This window comes from Bombus flavifrons, chromosome 1, assembly GCF_040668555.2.
Source record: "Bombus flavifrons isolate JBK064 chromosome 1, iyBomFlav1_principal, whole genome shotgun sequence".
Classification (NCBI taxonomy): Eukaryota; Metazoa; Arthropoda; class Insecta; order Hymenoptera; family Apidae; genus Bombus; species Bombus flavifrons.
The window spans coordinates 7104817-7127649 of NC_138442.1; the positions used below are offsets into that span (position 1 = coordinate 7104817).

The 22833-nt window shown below is 46.2% G+C and overlaps 3 protein-coding genes across 6 annotated transcripts in view; all 3 read left to right on the plus strand.

The window, feature by feature from the left end:
- LOC138180497 (dendritic arbor reduction protein 1) overlaps positions 1–20506 on the plus strand; it is a 45043-nt gene extending 24537 nt beyond the window's left edge. For 2 of the 4 annotated variants that reach the window (XM_069114394.1, XM_069114415.1), the window contains 3 exons: positions 9714–10704; positions 10974–11033; positions 17525–20506. In XM_069114394.1, the coding sequence (XP_068970495.1) occupies positions 9714–10704; positions 10974–11033; positions 17525–17718 (1245 nt within the window). In that variant the 3' untranslated portion in view covers positions 17719–20506. The remainder of the gene's footprint in view (positions 1–9713; positions 10705–10973; positions 11034–17524) is intronic. The other 2 variants (XM_069114405.1, XM_069114424.1) reach the window with 2 other exon arrangements.
- Positions 20482–21812, plus strand: Snapin (SNAP associated protein). Its single transcript, XM_069114539.1, has 3 exons — positions 20482–20614; positions 20696–21322; positions 21485–21812. Exons 2-3 carry the CDS (start codon positions 21171–21173, stop codon positions 21810–21812), a joined length of 480 nt encoding a protein of 159 aa, XP_068970640.1. The 5' UTR covers positions 20482–20614; positions 20696–21170.
- Positions 21813–21932: 120 nt separating this feature from the next.
- HemK2 (HemK methyltransferase 2) lies at positions 21933–22592 on the plus strand. Its single transcript, XM_069114483.1, has one exon. It carries the CDS (start codon positions 21933–21935, stop codon positions 22569–22571), a length of 639 nt encoding a protein of 212 aa, XP_068970584.1. The 3' UTR covers positions 22572–22592.
- Positions 22593–22833: the final 241 nt, after the last annotated feature.

Here is a 22833-nt window from a genome sequence, read left to right on the forward strand (position 1 = left end):
GTTATGTAGTACATTTTGACACATTTATAAAATTGTAGAACCAGTCGTTTTGATTGCTGTGGTATTTCTGGCGTTAGCATCTAGCGATCTAGCGATCGATCCGGAATTTTCCTGATAACTGATATCGTCATATTGAACGATACGCAGTAAAAATTTAAAAAACGTGTGGGAAGTTGTACAAAACGAAGAAACTGGTTAATTGGGATTCGATAAACAGATTACAGTACCCTTTTACACTTCGAGAAGTACCAGTCATTTTGTCTGATATTGGTATAAGTAGCATTGATACAAAATTATTTTCAGTTTGAATGCATAGAAACCAAAATAAAATTCATTATATTATTCATTTAGTTATCGTTGCGAAAGTCATTACATCATTGCGGAGAAAAGATATAACATGAAGTAGGAATTTAAAAATAAACTTGTAAGACCAGTCAGTTTGACTGGTGTGATAGTTCTAGTGTTGAAAAATATCGTTATACCTGTACCCTTCTTTTCTTTCGCTTTTTCTTTATTTCTTTCTCTTTCCCAGTCAATTCGAAGAAACGAGGATTGAAATTGATATTGATACGCGCGTTCAAATCGAACACGAGCGGACACGATAGCTAGGAAAGGAAAGGATCCACGTGATTGGGAAGAGGATCGCGCGGCTCGTTTGTCGGCTAAAAGCTTTTAAGCTAGGGTTATATCGGGCAGTAACGGAAGCGCGAGGACAGTTTGAAAGAGAGTGAAAAAGGACGGATCAATGGGGCAAGAGGGTGGGAAAGGGAGTTCTCTCCGGAGGGATGAGTTTGCACCTAGAGCGGACAGTCGACACGCGAGGTCGGCACGAGACTACGAAGGAACAGGGGCCGCCCCATTGGCTCGTTTAATTAATTAAAAGTGCATTAGCGGCGGGGGTTAGCAGCCGAGTTTACGTGAGTTTCTACACACAGAGCGAGCGAACGAGCGAGCGACAGAGAGAAAAGTAAAAAGAGGGAGACCATAACGATGTTCTGAGCGGAAAGCCGCGATATAGCCTTCGTCAACGCAACAACGCCTTCGTAATAGTCGATCCTTGTAACGTATACGAACGAACCGCGAGCCGACAAGATGATTAAACGGTTTCTTCCATTTTTTGATTTATAGCATCACCCGTACCTGGCTGGCCGGCCAACGCGTTTCCTTCTGTTTAATCGAACGATGAGAAGCCGCGGTAAGAGAACGCGAACGAAGGAACATACAACGATCGTGCAAAGCGAATGGAACAGCGACTATGGAAAAAGTTGGCGACCGCTTGCGTCCCTGTGTGTTAACAGCTTCGAAGCGGGGGTGGTATTATCGGGATTACGGCGCACAGAGTAGATAGAATCAAAGCACCAGGTGCAAATTACAAGGGGGATGGCCAGGTAGCACGGAAGTTGAACGCGCTACCAGCTGACTCGTCCGCGAGCGAAGCGTGTAATCACGCTAATGCGGCACGTCGTTGCCAAGAGTGATCCCGGTTTTGCCACAGGGATCACCCTGCAACGACTTTTCAGTGACTCATGCGCGTCATTGCGTAACTGCTCTGGCTCGATAACGATAATCTTCCTCCTCCGAGCGACCATGATCGTCGATCATCGTGCGCGTGGAGCAGCGGCGATCGTGATCACAAGGGACGAGCAAGACGGCGAATCATCCGACCGCTGCACCTGGAAATTTAATAAGGTACGATAATGAAACGGTCAGCGCAAAAAGCACACTCGCTTAAAACGCACGATGCCGGCCGTTTAATCGCCACGGAATTATCGGCGTAATGCCGCCTGATTCTGCGCAACCCCTTCAACTTGAAACGATCCTTTCGTTGCCTCTATGGCGCGCGTAAGTCGCCGAAAGAAAATCCGTACGATAAGAATCGTGGCAATCGACGATTTGAAAGAAACAAGACGAGTTTTTCTTAGCAGCGGCGAGGTTTCGTGGCCGAGCGAGGAAAGCCAGTCGCTTCGATTTAATGGTTCGATTTAATGGCAATTTGTCCTTGCGCGTAGATTTATGCGTTGGCGAGTATGCGGCATGTTCGTGTAATATACGACGCGTGGTTCCTAACGAGGGGAGTGGATTCACGGGATGCGCGAATCGCGTGAGACGACCGTCTAACAATGAGATCGATGATGAAGCGGCAGGCGAGCCAACCGGCCTACCAGCCGTGCCGTAAGCCCTAACGATATATCCAACCGGAGATCAGCCACGCGACTTGCGCAAATTATCGATAGAAACGTTCCACATCGATCGGGCTAGGTTTTTAAAAAGAAGCAGCGTGTAGACGTTCCAGACTGAAACAGCCGTAAAACCGGGCCAATTTAATTTGGGTGTTTCCTACGACCAGAAGGCGTCAACGAGAATCGGGGCGGGATAGTTGACCGATCGAGCCGAAAGGGGAGAAAATTCGACGAGAATTTGATTACGTTCGGATGATTGGCAGAGGCAGGTATCGACGGTCGTGGTCGATTCCAAACGTGGTCCCCCTTTTCTCGTAGGTAAACAGCGTGAAATGGTATCTTGTGTTGCGCGGTTAGGCTTGCGCGCGACCCTTCGCCGCTCCATGTAAAGGTTAAGGGAAGAGAGGGGTGCGTTGGTTCGTCGCGCGTTGACTAACGCAACGCAAACTGTCGGCTGTCAAGCAGCGCGATGGGAGGGCACGAAACAACGAAGATGTGCCCACGCGCGCACGTGCGCACGTGCCTTTTAATATCCCATAATGCGTTGCATGTCCATATTCATTAAGTAATTTTCTGGTCTGAAAGTCACTGTCCGGTCGACCATCGTCGTCGTTTCGTATCCGACGTCAAGGATATCGCGATCCGCTTCGCTTTTCCTCCCTTCGTCTCTCTAATAACGCGAGTATTCGTGTGGTATGCGGAGCGTACAGGCTGAGAAGTAGCCGGAGACATCGGTCGGTGCGACGTATTATTTCGTCCGGCGCATTGTCGCCCGAACGTCCTTTCGTTTCCTCTGTTTCATATTTATGATACGCTTAACGGCAGGAGAGCGCAGTGGGTCTGCGCGCATAAATTTTCCTGCCCTGTGGTTACGGTGAAATCGCGAGCGAGCGCGTCGAGACGCGGCGCGTCGTGTCGCGTGATTTTCTTCAACGCGATTGTCTCGCGCCGTTCAAAGCAAAAACACCGGCGAATAATTTCGACCACGGCAATTTGTCGGCGGCCTAACGGTAACGCCACGTATACGCCAGGTCAGCGTTACAGGGCGTGGTAACCGGGCTAGTTGAATCTGCAAAACGCGCGTATTTCGAATTTCCTTTGCATTCTTCCAACAAGAGACGCATTTTTCCGGAAATCGAGTTCTTTTGAAAAATTGCAACCGATAGGATTAACAGATCTACCATCGTCGCAGCCACTGCAACCTAATTTATCAACCCTCCTATACATCTAAATACGGCCACACAGACACCATTAGTAGAATTTGCAACACGGATTTGCGCAATCATTTTGATCTTTCCTGCGATACTGTCGGTGAAGTTAAATATCCCACGTATTGCTTTCCGCACTAATTTCACTCCGCCTCGATGTATTTTAACCGACGTATTAATTCGCCGTCGCCGCGGACCCGCCGATACGCTAACGTTTAACTTGCGTAACGTACGCGTAACGCGCATGATGCAAGTGCGTTCCCTTGCGAACTAGCCACTTGTGCTTCTCTTCGAGCGAGGCATTTCGTTTCCGTATCGTGCGTTGTGATTTGTTCCGAAAGAGCTCGGCCCGTTTATTGCAACAAGCAAACGGAAACTTTGCTCGCCTGGTGGAGTGGCGTCCGCGAGGATCGTACACGCGAGATAGTCGGAGCCTTCGATAGCGTGACGACGATTTGTCGAGACGCGATATCTTGAGGCGGCGCAGGTTCTAGGAAAGAAAGAATAACTCGATTCGAAGGTGATTTGTCGATCGGCAGGTATCGGAAATCGCGCAGTTCCAGGCTTTAATGCTCTTACACTTGGAACACAGAGCATGTAGACAGGCGCGTACACCACCTAACACGAAACACGTAGTATCAAGTAGGTGAACGAGGCAACCGAGAAGCCGAGTTCTGAGATCAAGTCACGCGTAGCCTAAAGAAAGTTGTTTAAAGGTCAGTGTAGCTCGACTTGCATCAGAAATGCCAATCTAGTTACGAAATATGTATGGGGAACAATGATACCCTCGTGGAAAGCAATTCGTTCGCTCGCGCGCCGTCTCCTTCCAGTTGTCGTCCGTACGTCTCTTCGTCGTTTCCAGCGATCGCGTGGAACTCGAGCGAAACCCTCGCAGAGAAAACAACTTTCTTTCTCTTCTTGTTGAACTTTTGAAAATTTAGCGAATTATACCGCCTATCGGTGGGTCGTATCTCTCGCGTTATTCATATCTGCGGAATAATGCTGAATAATTTCACCATAAATACGTGGCGCGTCCACGTGGGCGTAAAGTAACGATAATGCAAGTAAATAATGGACGCGAGAGTTTTATTACCTAGGCGGTTGAATGGCAAGATAGAATCTACGTGTCCGCGCCAGTACAGCCCCCTCGAACACCGAACGCCAAGAGGAAAGAGAAGAAGAGGAGAGAGCCAGGTTGAGACCAGGCGAGAGACGCTTCCCTTTTTGCACGAACATCGAATCCGAAAATTCCTACATAGGCGAATGAATGGTATTTTCCTTCTCTCTTTGCCAAACGTAGTAGCCTTCTCTAGCCGTTGTTCCGCGTTTCGCGATACCGTTCTTCGTCGACCGCTATCGTTTCTCCTCTTTCGTCGTTTGGATAAATCCTCACCTTGCCTCGCCTAGCTCCGCCATCACTCGAACGACGTAGCTGTCTTCCTTTACGACTTTGTACCTACAGACTCCGCTCCTTTGTCCGTAGCACGAAGAAAATACACGTTTCCCGTGTTCCAACTACTCAAACTTGCGAAATAAGTAGTTGGCTACTCGATATGTAGGTCATCGGTCTGGCTGGCAGCTTCCTGTTCTTTTCTACGGTCGCGACCTTTGGTTATCTTCCGAATGGACGTCGCTTTGTCTCGATATCGCACGCGACGATATCTGAGGTGGATTATTATACGCGTTGGTTTATTAAAGAGACGAGTGATAAAATTGCAATAGTCAGTCGTAAGTTCAAACGTAACTCCGCATGAATTTTACAATCAATTCTCATTGAGAATTACAAGTAAGTTTTTCTGGCGTGGTACTATGTCGTGTTTAATAAGTGTTTATCGTGTGTTTGATTCTAGTTGAATCTAGTGCTTGAATCTAGATGTCTTCTTAGACTGCGGATCTGATCTGACATGTCGAGTAATTGAGTAGCTAGTGGGATTTCGTGGTTGTTAACTCTTATGCTATACCTATTACTGAATTTGCATATTTCTTCTTTGACTGTGGGTGTCTTGAGGTCGCGATGTATTGTTTCGTTGGTAATATACCAAGGTGTATCTATTAAGGATCTTAGAGTTTTCCATTGGAATCGTTGAAGAATTTCTATGTTGGAATTACTTACTGTTCCCCATAGTTGGAGTAACTCCGGCGATAATGTTATGTCCGGCGTTTACCTTTAAACCTAGCAAATCGAAACAGCGTTGGCACTCCGAGGCACAAGAATATGAGTCTCTGCCGATTCGAATCTTCCATTGACTCGTGTGCAGCTACATATGAAATTTGTGCGCGTGATGGACGAAAGAAGGACGCGGGCAGCTTGTCGAAACTGCAAAGTTGGCGAACCGGAGCCGAGGGATTGATCGATTTTCGAGGGAGGAGCCGTGGCAAGTGGCATTCTCGAGAAACGTAAATTTGCATCTGAACTTAATCCTTGATTGTGCCACGCCCCCTCAGTTTCTTTCTTTTCGCCTTGGTCCCAAAACTTTCTTTCTCCTCTTCTTCTTCTTCTTCTTCTTACTCGAATGGTAGGTTGTTCGGGCCACAGGCGTCGCCCATCTCGCGCCATCATTTAACTAAATTACCGGCTTGCCGTACGAGAAAGGACACTGTTGTACGGTCACCATTATTTTCGTACAACTTGCATACGCATTCCTCTTTCTGGTGACGCGATTTTAGCGGCAAGTTGGCTGCGGAGCGAAGTCACAGACGAGCTGTTCCAGTCGAACGTAGCAGCCACGTGCACGGATTTTCCCTGTAAAGTCAGACATTTACGCGTCTCTTAATTTCCATCGTGTTGGCTCTGTTGAGGTTATTCGATGTGTAAACAGAGAAAACTCGTGGATAAATTGTAAGGCAGAAAATATATTTAAATAGAAGTGTAATTATAAGCAAGAATATAATTTGAGCTGGTCCAGATCCGCACGCTAACCGTGTTACCCAATAACTGAAAACCCCGAAGCCAACGTCGCCTGTCTACCGTTTATGGTCTGTCTTCGTCGCAGTCTTTTGTCTACACGCTGTCGATGGCTTCAGTGTTTGAGAAAACTAAAAAGACCAGATATAGAATTTTCTTATAAGTGGTGACCACTTCCTCGAGTGCAAATGAAGCTTCCCCGAGTTCGATTCGTAGCGCCATTGAGCGCTGGTCGACTATCGCGTTGCTCGTTCGCTGTTTCGAGTCCTAAGAAAGCGACGCGAGGACGAGACAGCGGTGCAAGCGAGCGAGTAATCCGCGTGGCGATAGTCGAGGACGCGAGTACGGTCGTGCGAGGTCGATGCAACGATTTTGGCAGGTCGTTCGTCGAAAGCTTTGGAGAAAAATGGCCGACAGTGCGCACGGCTGACATTTGCCCGCGCATTTATCGCGATAATACGGCTTTAGGTCAGAGGGTGTGGCCTCGCCAGATTGATTCGGCGAGCTCGCTTCTGCGCGCTACGCTTCGTTACCGCCAACGCTATGGCCGCTTTCCTGCTCACGGCTTTTCATTCATCTTTCGCCTTCCATTTGCCTCGGCACTCGATAAATACACCGAACGATAAACCTGTCGATACACCGTTGCCGATCTCGTTCTATCATTCGTTTCCCATAATTAGAATATACGACGCGAGAAACCGGAAAACCGCGCGTTTTCCTCGTTCGCTTTGGCAACGTTCGCGCCTTCGTCGTATCTCGTGGGTTGGCAACTAAGTGATTGCGGATTTTGTCAATAGGCGATATTGACAAAGTCCGCAATCATTTAGTTGCCAGCCCAACACATCTTTGCGTCTTCGATCTCTGGAACCGCGCCGATCCTGCAAAATCTCGTATGCGCAATGTTTTTCCTCGTGAACGAGCTGCAAAATGTCACAAGATCGACGCTAATGCGGTTCGATCGAAGAGCAGATGTTTGAGTTTAGTTAGTCGTTACTCTGTGGAGACTCGGAACAGAAAGTGCGCGAATTGGATAATTAATCGTGGAATCGCGGTAAATGGGGGCAGAAGACGCGCGTGCGCTTGCGCGTTCCTTTGCGAGTCGCGAGGCCGCGAAGCTGCGATTGGTCGGAATAAAAAATACTAGGCGGCACGAGCGAACGAACACGGATGCAAAGGTTTTTCATCTTACACGCCAGCTACGATGACGACGCGCTATCTATCGACTGCGTGGGTGTTCGTTCTCGCTCTGACAGATTCGAAAACGCATTATTAACACCGACGGCCCTGACTCTATGATTACGCGCATTAATAGCCGGATGGACGAACTTTGCTCACGCTCCGCACTATCATTATCGCAACGCGAAAAAGAGACCGACGCGACGCGACGGCGTGAGTCAAGAGACACGCTCGGACCGACCTGAACGACCAGAGAAAAAGACGAGAAAACCGAGAGTGCAGAAGGGCGGCACTTGAAAAACAATATCAACGACTATCGAATTCCTCCCAATAGTCGATCGAATCGTGTCTCAATCTCAGCTTCGCCGCCCAGCGTCGCACTCGGCGCATTGTCTGTCGAAGATTCTGCAAAATTTGTATCCAACGTTTTCCTTAACTGCTAGGTACAGGCAAAGACGACGAAGAACGCGAGACGAAGGAAATTTGACGAGGATCCCCTCGACTTCCGTTTGACCAATTTTTCTTCTCTTTTCTTCTGTTTTCGCCGTCGTTTCCTTTTACACACGATATAACAATACGACGACGAAAGCAGCAGTTTGCGATCGTTGCTGGTTATTTTATCGATGAACGCGCACGAGAGCCCGCATCCATCCTGGTCGAGACGATATGGCATTTAAATATAATGTTTCGCGCGCAAGCGCGCATATCGTACCTCGCTACAAACTCCTTTTCAAATTGCATATCAGGTACGATCGAGTGTTGCGAGTATACCAATCTTCCGACGATGAATAATTCATTGTGTAAATAATTCATAAATCACTATATAAGCTTGCCGGACGGTGAGCCAGAATCGTTCAAAAATTTCCAATGAGATTTTTTTTTCATCCATTCTTCCATCATCGAGATCTTCTTTTATCTTCTACCTTCGATATTGTCGTAAAAGGGCTTCGGCTGCTTATCGTGTCAACTTCACCATGGATCTTGCTTCGTTAAAACATGCAAAATTTCCCCATTTGCCAAACGACAGTTTCCTACTTATTCGCGATATTTGCCAATTCGTATCTCGTCGATACTCTTGTTCCGTGTGTAGCGCGCGCGATACTCTGTCATTTGCGACGAATCTTTCCGGTTCTACGTCGCTCTTCGTAATTACTTAATCGCGGTAAAGTGGTAGAATCGGGGGCAAGTTCAACCTGTTTTATCTGCGATCTCGCATCGGTGTACCGCGAACGCTATGCAATAGGAATTCTTTACGCCTCGATAACAAATCCGACCCACGAGGATGACGCTTAAAAATTCACCTTACGTATTCCATACCGTTTCTTTCGATCCGCGTCGTAACGGAGCCTGACGAGGTACTTCGAAATTCTTCGGCCTGAACTTGTTTCTATGCTTATGGAAACATATAGGTAAGTACCTACCTACCTTGTGCCTCGTCCTTCGTCCACTTTCCGAGGCATCGTATTTTATCGAACCGGCGTGAAAATGATAAAGCCACTGCTCATGCACGCATCCAGGTGAAAGGAAGAGGAGAAAGAGATATAGAGGGGGCGCGAAAGGGGCGTTACATATAGCGATTGTATAGCGACGCATTAAAATATTCGGAATGTTATGCGGTCTGAGCGAGCAGAGTACGAGCAGTCGTCGAAAGCGTGGAGAGCACGGCGAGGCAAGGCAAAGGCAAGTCGAGGCACAGCATGGCCCGCACAGAACGGCGCACGAGGGCGGCGCGCGTTGCGCGTGTACAAATCATGCAAAGAATGACGCGGCATTGGCCCGCTCCCTCCCATCTTCGAGACGAAACTGTGCTGTCTCTACTCCCCTTTCTTTCTTTTCGTCTCCTCTTCTCTCCCTTCGGCTGTGCTATACAGTCGTTATATGCATCATAGAACTGGCATACGAAGGCGTGCAGTGTGGGAGACCTCATGCTGCACAGCCCTCGATGCGGTCGTTGCATATTAACCGAGAACAACGTGCCGCATGCGCTTTCGTGAATCAGCATATCGCAAGTCACCCGCTTGTTTACCTGTTTGCTGCTTGCTTAAGCTACACCGGCTCCGACTGGCCCCAAATATCGTCCTTCCCGACCCATCGCGTTATTTGCTTGTTCGGCTTTCGATTCGCACGAGCGACGATTCGACATTGCCAGGCGAAGACGGAGCATCGTGACGGTGCAAAATCGCGCGCAAACGCAACTGAAACTCTCCACTCGTATTCTCGACTTTGTCCGTCTTCTATTTCCAGCAGGCATCGGACCTGGACACTTTGCTATGTAGACAGGATCTCGACCGACTGCAAAAGCTCGACGAAGATGACCCGGAGAAGGAGCCGAGGGAGTCCTCGGTGCAAATGGAAGACTTCTTCGAGGTTGGTGGGCCGGTGTGTCGACCGCAGGCGAGTTTCGTCTCGTCTAGGAGTCAGCCCGCGGGAAACGACGACGACGTGTTCCTCAGGCCGCCGCTCTGGGAGGATATTACCTCGAGTATACAAAAGCTGGACCCGGAGAACGCCGACATGCTGGGCTCGCAGTCGCACGTCAAAATGGAGACCGACGACGTCTCGTCGCCGGTATTGTCGCCTGTCGAGATCAAAACCGAACCGTTACCTCCGCCACCGACCTTGCACCTCCTCGAAGGACCCGCTTCGAACTCGGTGTCGGGCTACGCGAACGGTCATCCGAACCCTGCAACCGGCCCGCAAGTCGTTCATCACCGGACCGCGCCTGCCGCTTTCAAGACTTTTCCCCCTAACAACAACAACAACAATAGTAACAACAACAACAACAACAACAACACGAGCGCCAATAACAACAGCACCGGTACCGCCAACAACGCCAATGGCAACGGTAACAACAACAGCAACAACAACGCCAATGCGAACGGTAACAGCAACAGCAGCAACAATAACGGTACCGGGAACAGCAACAACAATAATAACAACAACGACTCGACGACGACTCACCACGGAGGCGGGAATCAGATCGGTGGCAGCGCGACGTCACCGCTCTACGGCTCGATGACTAGGTTAATGTACATTTCCCCGCTCACGCCACCGATTTCCGATCCTGGATCTCCGATAGGGGCTCCACCGAGGCGGACGCCGCCTCCACCCTATCCACAGCCGTCCATTATGAATGCTCCTCATAGGATTCAGGCCCCGAGCATCACCACGAAATTCAACAGGCGAAACAATCCCGAGCTGGAAAAGAGACGCGTTCATCACTGTGATTTCATAGGTAAGTGTTGCGTTGCTTTGGTAATCGTCAACGTACTTGTATACGCTTCGTCGAGTCTTTTTATCCGCAGCAGATGTATTGGTAACCGACTCCTAAAGGCGCTTAATGGCACACATACGGTACATAGCGTACGTGTATAATATCATAGTTGTGAGAAGTCTAAACGCGCCGAGCGTGCGAGCTACGGGTACGATCGGATGACGCGATGCTTTCATTGTCAGAGAAACGGTAGCAACGCTCACGGTATTGGTAACTATTTCGTTTTGCAGGTTGTACAAAGGTCTACACGAAGAGTTCGCATTTAAAGGCGCATCAGCGGATACACACAGGTAAGTCGACTGCTTTCGCTGAACGTGCGAGCTTGCCGGATAACGGTACGAGCTGCGTTTTAGGGGAAAACGGCATGCCGATGGAAAAAAGGAACGAGCGTGGAAATTAGATATGTAGCTCATCCACGCGGAGCGAAACGAAACGTTTGAAAGCGCGCGAGGTCGAGCGCTCGGCGTGGGCAGGGCGCGGTTCTCGCAGCCTCTCCTTCTTTCCAGCCTCTTTCTTCCTTTAACCTTCGTCTTCGTTCGTCTCTCTTGTCCCCTCTGTTTTACCTTATCCATCTTATTCTCGTACATAGTGTATATTCGCTTTCGCAGAGTCTCCGATCTTTCTGTGCGTGCGCGCGGTGTCGCGCAAAGGAATCTCTATCATATGTAAACGTACAAGGAACGCACGAAGCGTGGTATGCGACACTCCGTTTCGTAGACTCGAGCTAGCGACCCACATCCTGTCCGTATCCAAACACACAGCTCGCTAACGCGTTCGTACCTACACCTACGTGTATTTGTACATGGTCGAGCATGAAAGGGGTTTCTGGCTGTCTGCTAAAACCACGCCACGCGCAATCTTCTCCAAAGCTGTTGTTGCGTGATCTCCCGTCGTCGTCGCTTGATCGGGCATCGATGTTTCTGCATCACCGTTGCCTCACGTCGAGTCTGTTTGTTCAACTGTTTTATCGCGTATCAACGAAAAAGCACATGTACAGCGAAATAAAATACGTTCGATGAGTCTCGTCGGTTTTGTAAGCGAAATCTGCACGCGTTTCAATTTCCCGGAAGCTTCTTTCTTCGTAACGTCTGCCATTAACCGTTTGAGTCGCAGGGCTGTTTGAAAAAACAGGATCGAAATATCAACAACAGCGCGATAGCGAAGAGAAACAAACGGCGCAATAGCGCTCGCCATATTTGTTAGTTTTATGAAATACATCTATATTATTATACAGGGTGGTTGGTAACTGGTGGTACAAGTGGAAAGGAGGTGATTCTACGCGGAAAAAGAAGTCGAAAATATAGAATAAAAAATTTTTTTTTTTAATTCTTTTTTCTTTTTTTTAAATTTTTCCATCGAGACAACGATCTACAGTGAGATCCGTTATAACGAGACGTGATAAAGTGCACGCGTACCGAGCGAAAATTCAAAGTCGATTTTCTCGAAAACAAAGCTTCAAACGAAAAATTTTTGTTCTATATTTTCGACTTCTTTTTTCGCGTAGAATCACCGCCTTTACGCTTGTACCACCAGTTACCAACCACCTTGTATATACGTACTATTAATTTATAAATATTTCGAGTTTTGTTCGATAAAAATTATTGAGAAGATAACAATGAAATACAAAATACTGTGAGTCGTCCGTTCAAATATACTCGAACTTTTCCATACAAAATCCAAACAGCGCGATCGCGACCCAAACGGTTAAAATCGACGATCCAAACGACCGATTAATACGTCTAATCGAATCTTCTTCATCCTTCTTCATTTACCCCCATATCTACATCGTTTCTCTGCTAACACGTCTTTTGGCGAACGAAACGCAGCAAGTCGCGCGAAACCATCGATCAGAGTATCGGGGGACTTCTAAATTAGCGAATTCCGAGAAATCGACGTTCCAACATAACGATTTGTCGTAAAATACCGATTAAATGGTAAAAAGTCCGCTTTCGAGTACGTTGCTCGACCAGTGGATAGTCAAAATCGCGGCGATAGAGGCGCGTAAGTACGTAACATCAGTTCGAAGCGGGAAAATTGGCGCGCGAGTTCGAGATACGCTCGTCTTATGTGTAAACACAAACGCGAAAGCGGACGTATGTACGCGCGTGCAGAGACGCGTATAGGCTTGCGCGAAGAAGGAAGGACGAGAAAGAGACGGCGAATGCACGCGTGCCTGCTCGACAAGCTATCGCGGAATGCCTGCCAAAGGCGTTCGAACCACGATGTACCACTTTCCAATTGATACGTCGAGGTTTTGCGGTAACTCGTCATCGAGTACGCGAATCTTTCAATTGCGTTTCGAACCACGGAACTCGACCAACGCAGCGAAATTTCGACAATCTCGGCCCGATCAAATCGACCCGAGTACGCGGTTACTTCTACCTTCCCCCTCCCTCCCCACCCTCGTCCGCCTGTCGAATTTTCTGTAGCGCGTCAATTTTCCCGACAGACTCCAGAGAGTAGGTACGGTTTATCCTGGTTTACTTTCGTCGAAATGCAGCGCGTATATCTTGACGTTCGTTCGTCGATTTTGCAATTGGAAGAACAGAGATTTCATAGAAATCGCGATGATCGCGTAGCGGAGGAAAAGGTAGCTTGAAATTCGGAGCAAGTAAAAACAGATCGCGAGACGAGGCAGAAGAAAGGAAAGGCGAGAACGCGATCGGTCGCTGAAATCCGAAAGGTGAATCGCAAGGGGTAAAGCAGTGGCGTAGTTGTCGGATTGGGAGCCTCGGGCACGTGGCTCTCGTCTTGAATGAACGAACGCAACGTCGAACCGCTCGCGCATAGGTCTCGGCGAGCCTGGCTTTCACGGGCGCTTGTCCTCTGGTCCGATGCACCTCGACACACACGCGCGTGTAAATACGCGTACACGTGCGTATGCGTTTCTCTCGTCCCGTCCCGTCCCGTTACCGTCTCATCTCGTCCCGTCGCGTCTGGTCCCGTGCTATCCCGTGCGTCCAGAAAAGAATATCGGCCGATCGCTCGTAAATTATATACCGTTCACGATGGAACGTCTATATTCGAGGATTGTTCGACTGGTCGTGAACGAACAGCGCGTCGCGTCGCGTTCGATTCTTCGATCAACGCGAAGGTATTACGATATTAGTATTCTACTAATGTATTCGAATGCGTTATACCGCGTGTAAGCTGTACACGTTGCGTGCTTGTTAATAGGAAAATTTCGTGCTCGTTCACCGATTTCAGGGTTTCGCGCGAGACAACCTTGAACAATTGTTCGTTCTCGTTCGTTTGCAATATGTGTTATCAAAATTACAGTGTTCTGTACCGCTATAGAACGAGCGAACGAGACGTTCTCAAAGGTGTTCTCAAAGTCATTCTGAAACGATTCGATCGCGCTCTTTGAAAATGCCATCTGTCGCAACGAAAATTCTAGTCTCATTGGACGAGGCATGCATAAACTCTGGAAGGTTCGAGAAACTCTCGTAAGACGAGCCACACGTAAGTAAATACGTGGGATGAAACGTGCTCGTACCGTTCCCCGCGATATTCGCAGCCGATCATTCTACTCGTATAACGTTCTCATCGGTTATATCTGTTAGATAAAGGTTAATTTCCTAGTTTGCCGACGAAAGCGGTCATCTTCTTAGCTAGGAAACTAGAGGAGAGTGTGACGATATTCGAAATGATATGGACGCGCGCTGCACTTATACGCGTGGATACGTCCGCTGGAGGTCAGAGTGTTGGTTGCACGTCGAATCGTGGAAGGAACACGCAAGCCAACGCAAGGCAACGCGACGCGACTTTACGCGCGTGTGTACATACTTACCGACCAAGTACCAATACGTGGACGGTAGAAGCACTCACGCGTATGTAGAGACAACCGATTGGCACGTATGCGAGGCTAAGTCTCACGGTGTAGGGTGCGCGAACACGAGGCGAGCAACATTCCTGCCTCATCCATGCTTTCAACTTTGGCAACCTTCTAGCCTGCGTGTTTGTCCGCTGTCGTTTCGCCGCCTCTAAAACCCGACGATCGGCCTATTGCAGCGAAACGTTCGCGATCGCCGCTTCTAACGGTGTTTCTCGATCGTGAACGAGCGACCGACGAAAATCGAACTTACGAGGAAACGATAAACAGAAAGAGAAGCAGAACCGCTGCGCGGATATATACGGGTTATACCGTACGAGTTTCGAGAACGAGACCGTTGGGGATCGTGAGACGCTGCGAATGCCAGACACCGTACCGCGGTGAAAGTGATCCGAAATTAACGGGGACGCCTCGAGGTTCGTAGGCGTCGTCGAGCCAACGGGCACACGCGATTCAACGATACCTTCCATCTGGAACGTTATCAACATCGTAAAAATTCGTACCGACCGGGTAGGCACACGGATACGATGAACCGATCGAGTCTCGAGACGATCGCTGTTTCGTTTCCTATTTCCATTTTGTTGCGTAGAAAGTCGCGGCAACGATACTGCAAAAAGACACATAAAGTAACGCGACGAGTATCTGCTCTCGAGATGGAGCTCATGCCGTGAGGCGGGAACACGTCTCGTTGAACATCGCTGGGAAAAACACGGTCGTCGGACAAAAACGGAATTGGCGTTAAACTCGTGTTATTCGCTGAAAGCGTGAAAAACTGGACTCAGTCCCAACCACGATCCGAGAGTAATTGATCGAATGACTTAATACGAGTAACTTGTCGATCAGATGACGACACGCGTGCAACGCGTATCGTCCTTGTCATCGTCGTTGTCATCGTCCTTCGATCGCTCTATTTCGTTTCTCTCGATCGCCAGTACATTTTCAGCGGTACGATTAATTCTCCATTCGAAGGATAAACGCGCGAACGCAGGGCCAAACGATAAATCGATTGCCACGAATCTCGCAACGAGACTCGTGTCGCCGAAGATGCTACGATACGAAGACACGGCACGCGACAGACACGGCTAGACGACGAGAGAAAAAAGCTATTACCGGAAAGCTGGTTCGGGCCTTTTCTCTTCGGCGCAGCCGACGCGGACACGATGTCTCGAAGAAATCGCCGCGGAATTCTCATGAACGAGCAATACCGTGAATGGATGCCGTTCGTGGTGGTAATACCGATTATTGTATGGGAGTCGTGCGTGTGGCTAAGACCGGTTGGGGTCGTCTCCATAGCGAGACCGAGCTGTGTTCCATACGGCAGAACGAGTCACCGGCATGCGTGGGCGTATTTCTCAGCTATCGAGTCTTCTCGCTCGTTATTTTCCGATGCTTACTTCTATTGCCGCCCCAAACGATTTTCTCGATTCCGTGCCGAGATTCCACGTGTCTCCGACCACTTTCAATACGGCCTTACCAAAATGCCTTTTATCGCCTTTCGTCCAATCCTGTTTGGTTTTTTCTTTGGTCCACTTATCAACGTCGAATTCCGAATTCGTGAACGTTCGGCATAGCTCGCGAGAACTATCACCGGAATGCGCGAAAGCTGTAAAATACTCGAGCGACCAAGAGCGATCGTGGGATCCTTGTCTGCGAGTTCCGAGCACATACCTGTTTGTTGACAACAGACGAGGCTCGGAGAAACTCGTCTAAATAGCGTTTCCCGCGTCAGCCGTGAAAGGACACGTTCCGCCAAGTTAATTAGTACGGGTAATTGGAATGCGAATAAATAGAACGATTATCGGTCGTCCAATCGGCATTTACACGTTTACAATTTACTCGACGGATTCGCTTGCTTTCTTTCCGTTTCGACGACTATCGGGGAAAAATTGGTCGATCGATGATTAAATGTAGAATCGTATGTAGAAAAGGCAAGTAAGGGTAGGGCGTACGTGAAAGAGGACACGAAGGAGGAAGCGTGGCGCGTTGAATGATATCGATTGAAAGGAAAGAGAAGAAAAGGGTGCGAAAGGGAGACGACGCGATGGGTTGCAAGCGCACGGCGAAGAGAATTCCAGAGATTCGGAGAGAGGAAGCGCGAGGTAAGGGGGCGAGATCGGTCGAGCAGCAGCGGTGGTGCACGATTCGTCGGTAGTTGGGCCAAGGAAAGGGACCTATTAAAGAACAAAGCGGTGCTCTTTGCGACGGCGATAGATGTACGAAGTACCTTAGGCTACGAGAGATGCCGCGTTGACCTTTAACTGTACCCGCATGCCGCAATACGCTCACCTGTATTCTAGCGCAATCCGTTCGCGTTCTCGCTGCGCCGCGCCGATCCTGCTTCTGCTCCTGCTCCTGCTTTTGCTCTTCGCCTCGTCTCGTCCCACCTCGCCTCGCCTCGCCTCGCCTCACCTCACCTCACCGCGCCTCACCTCACCTCACCTCATCGCGCCTCACCGCGCCTCGCCTCATCGCGCCGCGCCTCTCCTCACCTCACCTCACCGTCGCGCCGCGCCCCGCCCTGTCCCAACTGTCTTCACCTCTCTTCATCTGGCCTCGCCTAGCTACAGTTCGCTCTATCTCACCTCACCTAGCTTCGCTTGGTTGCAACCGAGGCAACGGTCCCAAGATGCATACGCTTCGAGTCCAGTTAACTTTTCTCCAGCGCGAAAACCGCGCTTTCCTTCGAACGAAATCCCGCTTCGCCCCGTTAACCCGGAAAGTTACGCTAACTTAACCAATTACATACGCGATATTCGCATATTAAAGGGTTCAGTGTTTGAATCATATCGCGTTAATCTAGCGAATTTTAATCGGTCATTCGCCCAACGGTATAGAAGGTCGTTTTGTGCCGCGTTACAAACGCAAACGCAAACGCAAAAAATTCCTTAGACTACGCCTTTAGCAGAAGTTACGAAGCATCGATACGCATTGTATCCGTTTTTGTTCCAGGTGAAAAACCGTACCAGTGTCAGTGGCCAGAGTGCGAATGGCGATTCGCCAGAAGCGACGAATTAACTCGTCACTATCGAAAGCACACCGGTGCGAAGCCCTTCAAGTGTGCCGTGTGCGAACGTTCCTTCGCCAGAAGCGATCACCTAGCACTCCACATGAAACGGCATCTTCCGAAGCAGCACGCCAAGTGACCATACCGCTCTTCCGAGATTCCATCTCCGTCTCCGTCTCCGTCTTCGTCTTCGTCTTCGTCGAACGACTCTTCGAGTGTACGCGTTCCTAACTATGCCGATCTCTTCGAGCCTCTCCCAGATTACCAGGAAGAAATTTGCAATCTTAACTCTTTCTTTTAATCCAGCTCGAATTCGAGTATTGGGCCGAAAATCCTTGGAGAGTCTCTATGCGCGTTTCTCTTATTCCTAATTATATTTTCGTTTGAACTGATTTCGCGATATTCCGAATCGTCATCGTTACTTTCTGTTACATTTTCGTGGTCAGTGATTGGAAAGTAATCGTATAAACAAACGAGTGTCGTGGCTAACGAAGAATCTTTGATGGAATCTTTCGTTGACTTCAACGATGCGTGAGACGATGAGAAGGGTTTCGATAGTTTCGATCGCTGCTTTTTACGAATGTTAATCGCTTGTCTCGATACACGATAATCGTTGAGATAATAGCTTATTTACCGTTCGTGATTACGAATACGTTACCGTGTTTGTTCCCCCGATACGATGAAAGGCATACACGCAGTTACGATCGTAGTGGCTGGACCACTATCGTTCTACTACGTGTTTTCTGCTGTTTCAAGATAGTCGTTTTTAAATAAATGTTAACGATAAATATAAATTGCATTTAGCGCTGAGACTTTAGATTTCGAAAGTTTCGTCGCATTGCGAAGTTTCGTTCGTTGCCCGAACTACGCCATAGACGTAATAAAAACAAACGAAATGTCAGGTACGTAATTTGCAGATTCGTATATCTATCGACGTTAGAGCGAACATTTCTGTATCAAATTCTCTTGAAATGCAAGGTAAATCTTTAATTGGTAATGTTCATTGGTGTGGACGACTCGTGAGTAAAATCGTCTAATTTTAATTCGGCCTGCGTTCTATGGTTGAAAGTTTTCGGCAATTCCACCTGTCGCTAACGTGCACGTTCCGATTTACTACGATATAATTATGTAGATCGTTCTACTTTCGGCCGTATAATTTACAATTTACAGGACTCGTTGACGTGTAAAATATCCTCTTCTTGAAATCCGATGTTCGTGCAAAGGTCAACTGAACGCGCGTCGTTCAACCGACGAGACGACATTGCAGCAAAAATGTAATTTTTCGAGAATGTGAGTAATTTTGAGCAACTGTATCGTTAGAATGTTCGTCGGTGATAGATATTAAAATTCCGTCTATTTCGTTCGTGCGAGGCGAACGAGTAAATCGAGCAAACGTTCGAACACGGAGCAATCAGACGTGAGAAAGGCTAAATTTTTTGCGAGAACGGCTGCTGCCAGCAGTATAATGGCATCTATTTTGTACTAAGCTAACCACAGTAGCGAGGGAGCCGATTGCAAGAGGACGCGAACGTCGATAAGAATGCGCATAGAAAATTCTCCGCTCCGAAGAAAGCGTTAATTTATTTGTTTGTGTACATAATGAGGATATGTCTATAACGAGTTAAGTTGAGAAGTGGTTTGTTCACTGGTGATCTTTTTATCGCGATTTTCCGTCGCTCGCATTCGTTTGCATCGAATCCCCTCCGTTCCGCAATGAGGAGAGTCAATCTAGGTTTCGTCGAACGATCGCTAGATCCATAACCATGCTCTCGATACGACTTACGCGAGAAGAGTCGACTTATTATAGTGATGCCTTATGTACAAATTCGTTTAGGTACGTTTCGTCTACGTATATGTGTATATTATATGTATGTATATGTATATTGTATACGTGTATAAGTATGTACGTATACACATGTGTATGCATATAAATATAAATATACGTATAATCGTCGAAAACTGTCACGCCGCATTCTTTGCGGCTGAAAGGTCTATGCACTTTTATGTGTGTATACGTGTAAAAAAGCGATGCATATCCAATACGTATGTAGTTAGTGTAATATTATCTGTATAATATGCGATTTAAATATTTGAACCGGTAACTTTCGCGTCGATTCTGCGATTTTATCTTATTTACATTCGCGAAAAATGGTACGCGTAATATATACATACGTAGATACGATAGATAACAAAACTACGATTTTCCTTAATCGTGAGTTAAAAACGAAAAAAAGAGATTTTCGCGAAGCAATGTAATATCTTCCCTTTTGTTCCTCGTCGTGTTTTTTTGATCTCTTTATTCTTTTCTTTTTTCCTTCTTTCCTTTCTTTCTTCTTATTCGGCTATCTTAAGTGAAATGTGAAAGGCTAACGCACAACTAGTTGCAAAAACGTACGTATTATAACAATTATTCTATGATTTACCATTTTCTGCTACGGAAACACCTATAAATGTTTGCGTTTAAGTTAAAAATGTCACGTTTCGGTTTCCAATTACTTCCGATAGCCAATTTTGCCTTCCTCTTATATTCGAAAGTACTATTTGAGAAACAACAAATTCACAAACGTATATAAATATTCACGAATCTATGCTATTAATGATGCTAACACTCTTCGAGATAAAGGGTTAAATCTGCTTCGCGACCTTTAACCCGCATTACCTCATTTTTTCGGCACTCTTCTTCCATGTCTGATCTTCGATCAATCCGTTTGCTAGGCCAACATTAATCTTAACACAGATATACCTCATTTACCGAAATAGAAAATTCAAGGCTGTTGTGACGAAATTTCACGCATTTTCCTACACGATTTCCTAGAATTTTGTTCATAATGTTTGTAAATCGCTGTAATTTGTGTGTTGTGTAATTTAAATATATCACGATATATACGTATTATATTATCGCAAATAAACGCGTTTAATTATCCGCATTTATATTCATTATCATATTCAAAGTCTGTTACGATTAAGAATTTCATCGCAGCTACTTCACAAAGTATGTAATAGACAATGATGTAAAAAATTACTTTGCGGCGGAGGTATGTATATACCACTACACTTGATAAGCATCTATTTCTTGCAGCATATACATAAATTCATTTTTTCATTTGCATGCATAGAATAACGGTTTGTTTTTTTCCACAAACAACATTTAAATAACGCGCAAGTCAAAACGAATCTTCCACAAAAAATATATTATGTGAAATTTACATCAATCTGCGTAATACAACTATGTAAATTGTATCATCGATAAACAAACCTTTTGGTTGAAATTTTTGATGTGTTATTCGATTCGATTCTAACCTATATTTGATACGAAACTCGATGCTCGGAGCAAGATAAAGGTAATAAGGTACGATACCACTCAATGTGACCATATCTGTATAAATAAAATATGAAAGCCCTAGCAAGAGACGTATATTTCTCATTTGGGAACATTTGAAAGCGCATTGCAAATTTCCCCTAGATTTCTAGTTAGTTGCTGGACGAAAAACTTGCAGAATCTAATCGATGAGAGACCTAATGCAGCAGGTGGCGCCATCTGAAAAACGGTAGAAAGATTAAAAAGTATTGTATTATAGAAAGAAGTAAAACATGGATGTAGATACAGCGAGCGATAATACGTCCATCGATGACAAGATAGACGATTTTTGTGAGAATCCAACGAGAGATGCTCTAACAGAAGGTCTTATGAGTCTTTTGAAACCTACGGTGGATCAATTAGACGAAAGAATTCGCGCCACAAGGTATGTAGCGTTTTTTTCTTAAATATGTATTGCGGTATAGATGTAAACATTCGACATGTTATTGATATAATGTTTCAAAGTTTTTCGAAATACTTGAGTATTGCATCGGCGTGTACGATCTTTTGACTTTTTACTTATTTTGAAATTCATTGATTTCCACAGAATATGTCAAATAGAATTAAAACAACGAATTGAATCGTTGACGGAAGAATTGCAGAGGATCAACGAAGTATTGCAGTGTCCACTGGAAACAGATTCTTATGTTAAAAAGTTGATTAACGCTAAACATAAAATCACAATTGTTAGTAACATTTTACAAAGTACGCAAGAGCGATTGAATAAAATTCACCAAGCAGTGGAGAAAAATACAGTAAAAAGGAAAGCTTTGCTGGATCGTAGCTCTCCATATGGTAATGCCTCTAATATTTTAAGTACAGAAGAACAAGTGGAAATAGAAAAAGGGGCTAACGTTTCTAAAGAATATGAATGAGGCACGATAGTACGTGTAAAATAATTGTGATACGTCCCTCTTTAGCTTTGTCTTTAATTTAGAAATATCTAAGAAAGGAACAAATTGTACAAAAATTCTTCTATATATTTTCCATGTATCATGAATACACCGATAGTTAGATTATCGGATAAAGATTTGGAATCAGTTTATGAACCTTCAGAGGATTCCTTCCTCTTGATAGATGCCTTAGAAGCTGATTTAGAGGTCCTAAAAGCTACAAAACCTGTGATGTGTTTAGAGATAGGTAGTGGATCTGGTATTGTTATTACTGCTCTGGCAATGGCATTGAAGAAACACTGCCAGTCTTACCATCTTGCGATCGATATCAATATCGATGCGTGTAAAATTTCAAAGAAAACTGCTGCCGAAAATTTGGTAGAGATAGATATCGTACAGATGGATTTATTAAACTGCATACGTAGCGATAGCGTTTTTGATATCGTGATATTTAATCCACCGTATGTGGTGACCAGCGACGATGAAATTTCTAACGAGCAGATTTTGTTCAAAGCTTGGGCAGGTGGTACAAATGGTAGAAAAGTTATGGAACGAGTGTTTCCTAAAATTCCTGATATTCTATCGAACACTGGAATATTTTATCTGTTAGTTATTAAAGAGAATGATCCCGAAAACATTTTACGTACATTTATGGATTTGAACATGGTAGGCAAGATAGTAGCAGAAAGAAAAATCAGGGGAGAGCATTTGTATATATTAAGTTTTACGAAAATAAAATAGCAGTATATGTGCATATATATATATCTTGTTTGTGTATATGTTTGTACCTGATTGATTAAGGGAATTCCTTTAACGAAAGAAGTGGTTAAAGAGCGTTTCATTTTTCGTTGTTCCATTTTTTATTTCGTACGGTCGATAATTATATGACACATAACACGCATGATTGATGAAATTTTGTACAAATTTATAAAGTATGAATATAACTCGTCGGTTAAGAACTAAAATCTGAACAGACGATAAAGATGTAAACATAAAGTGAGAG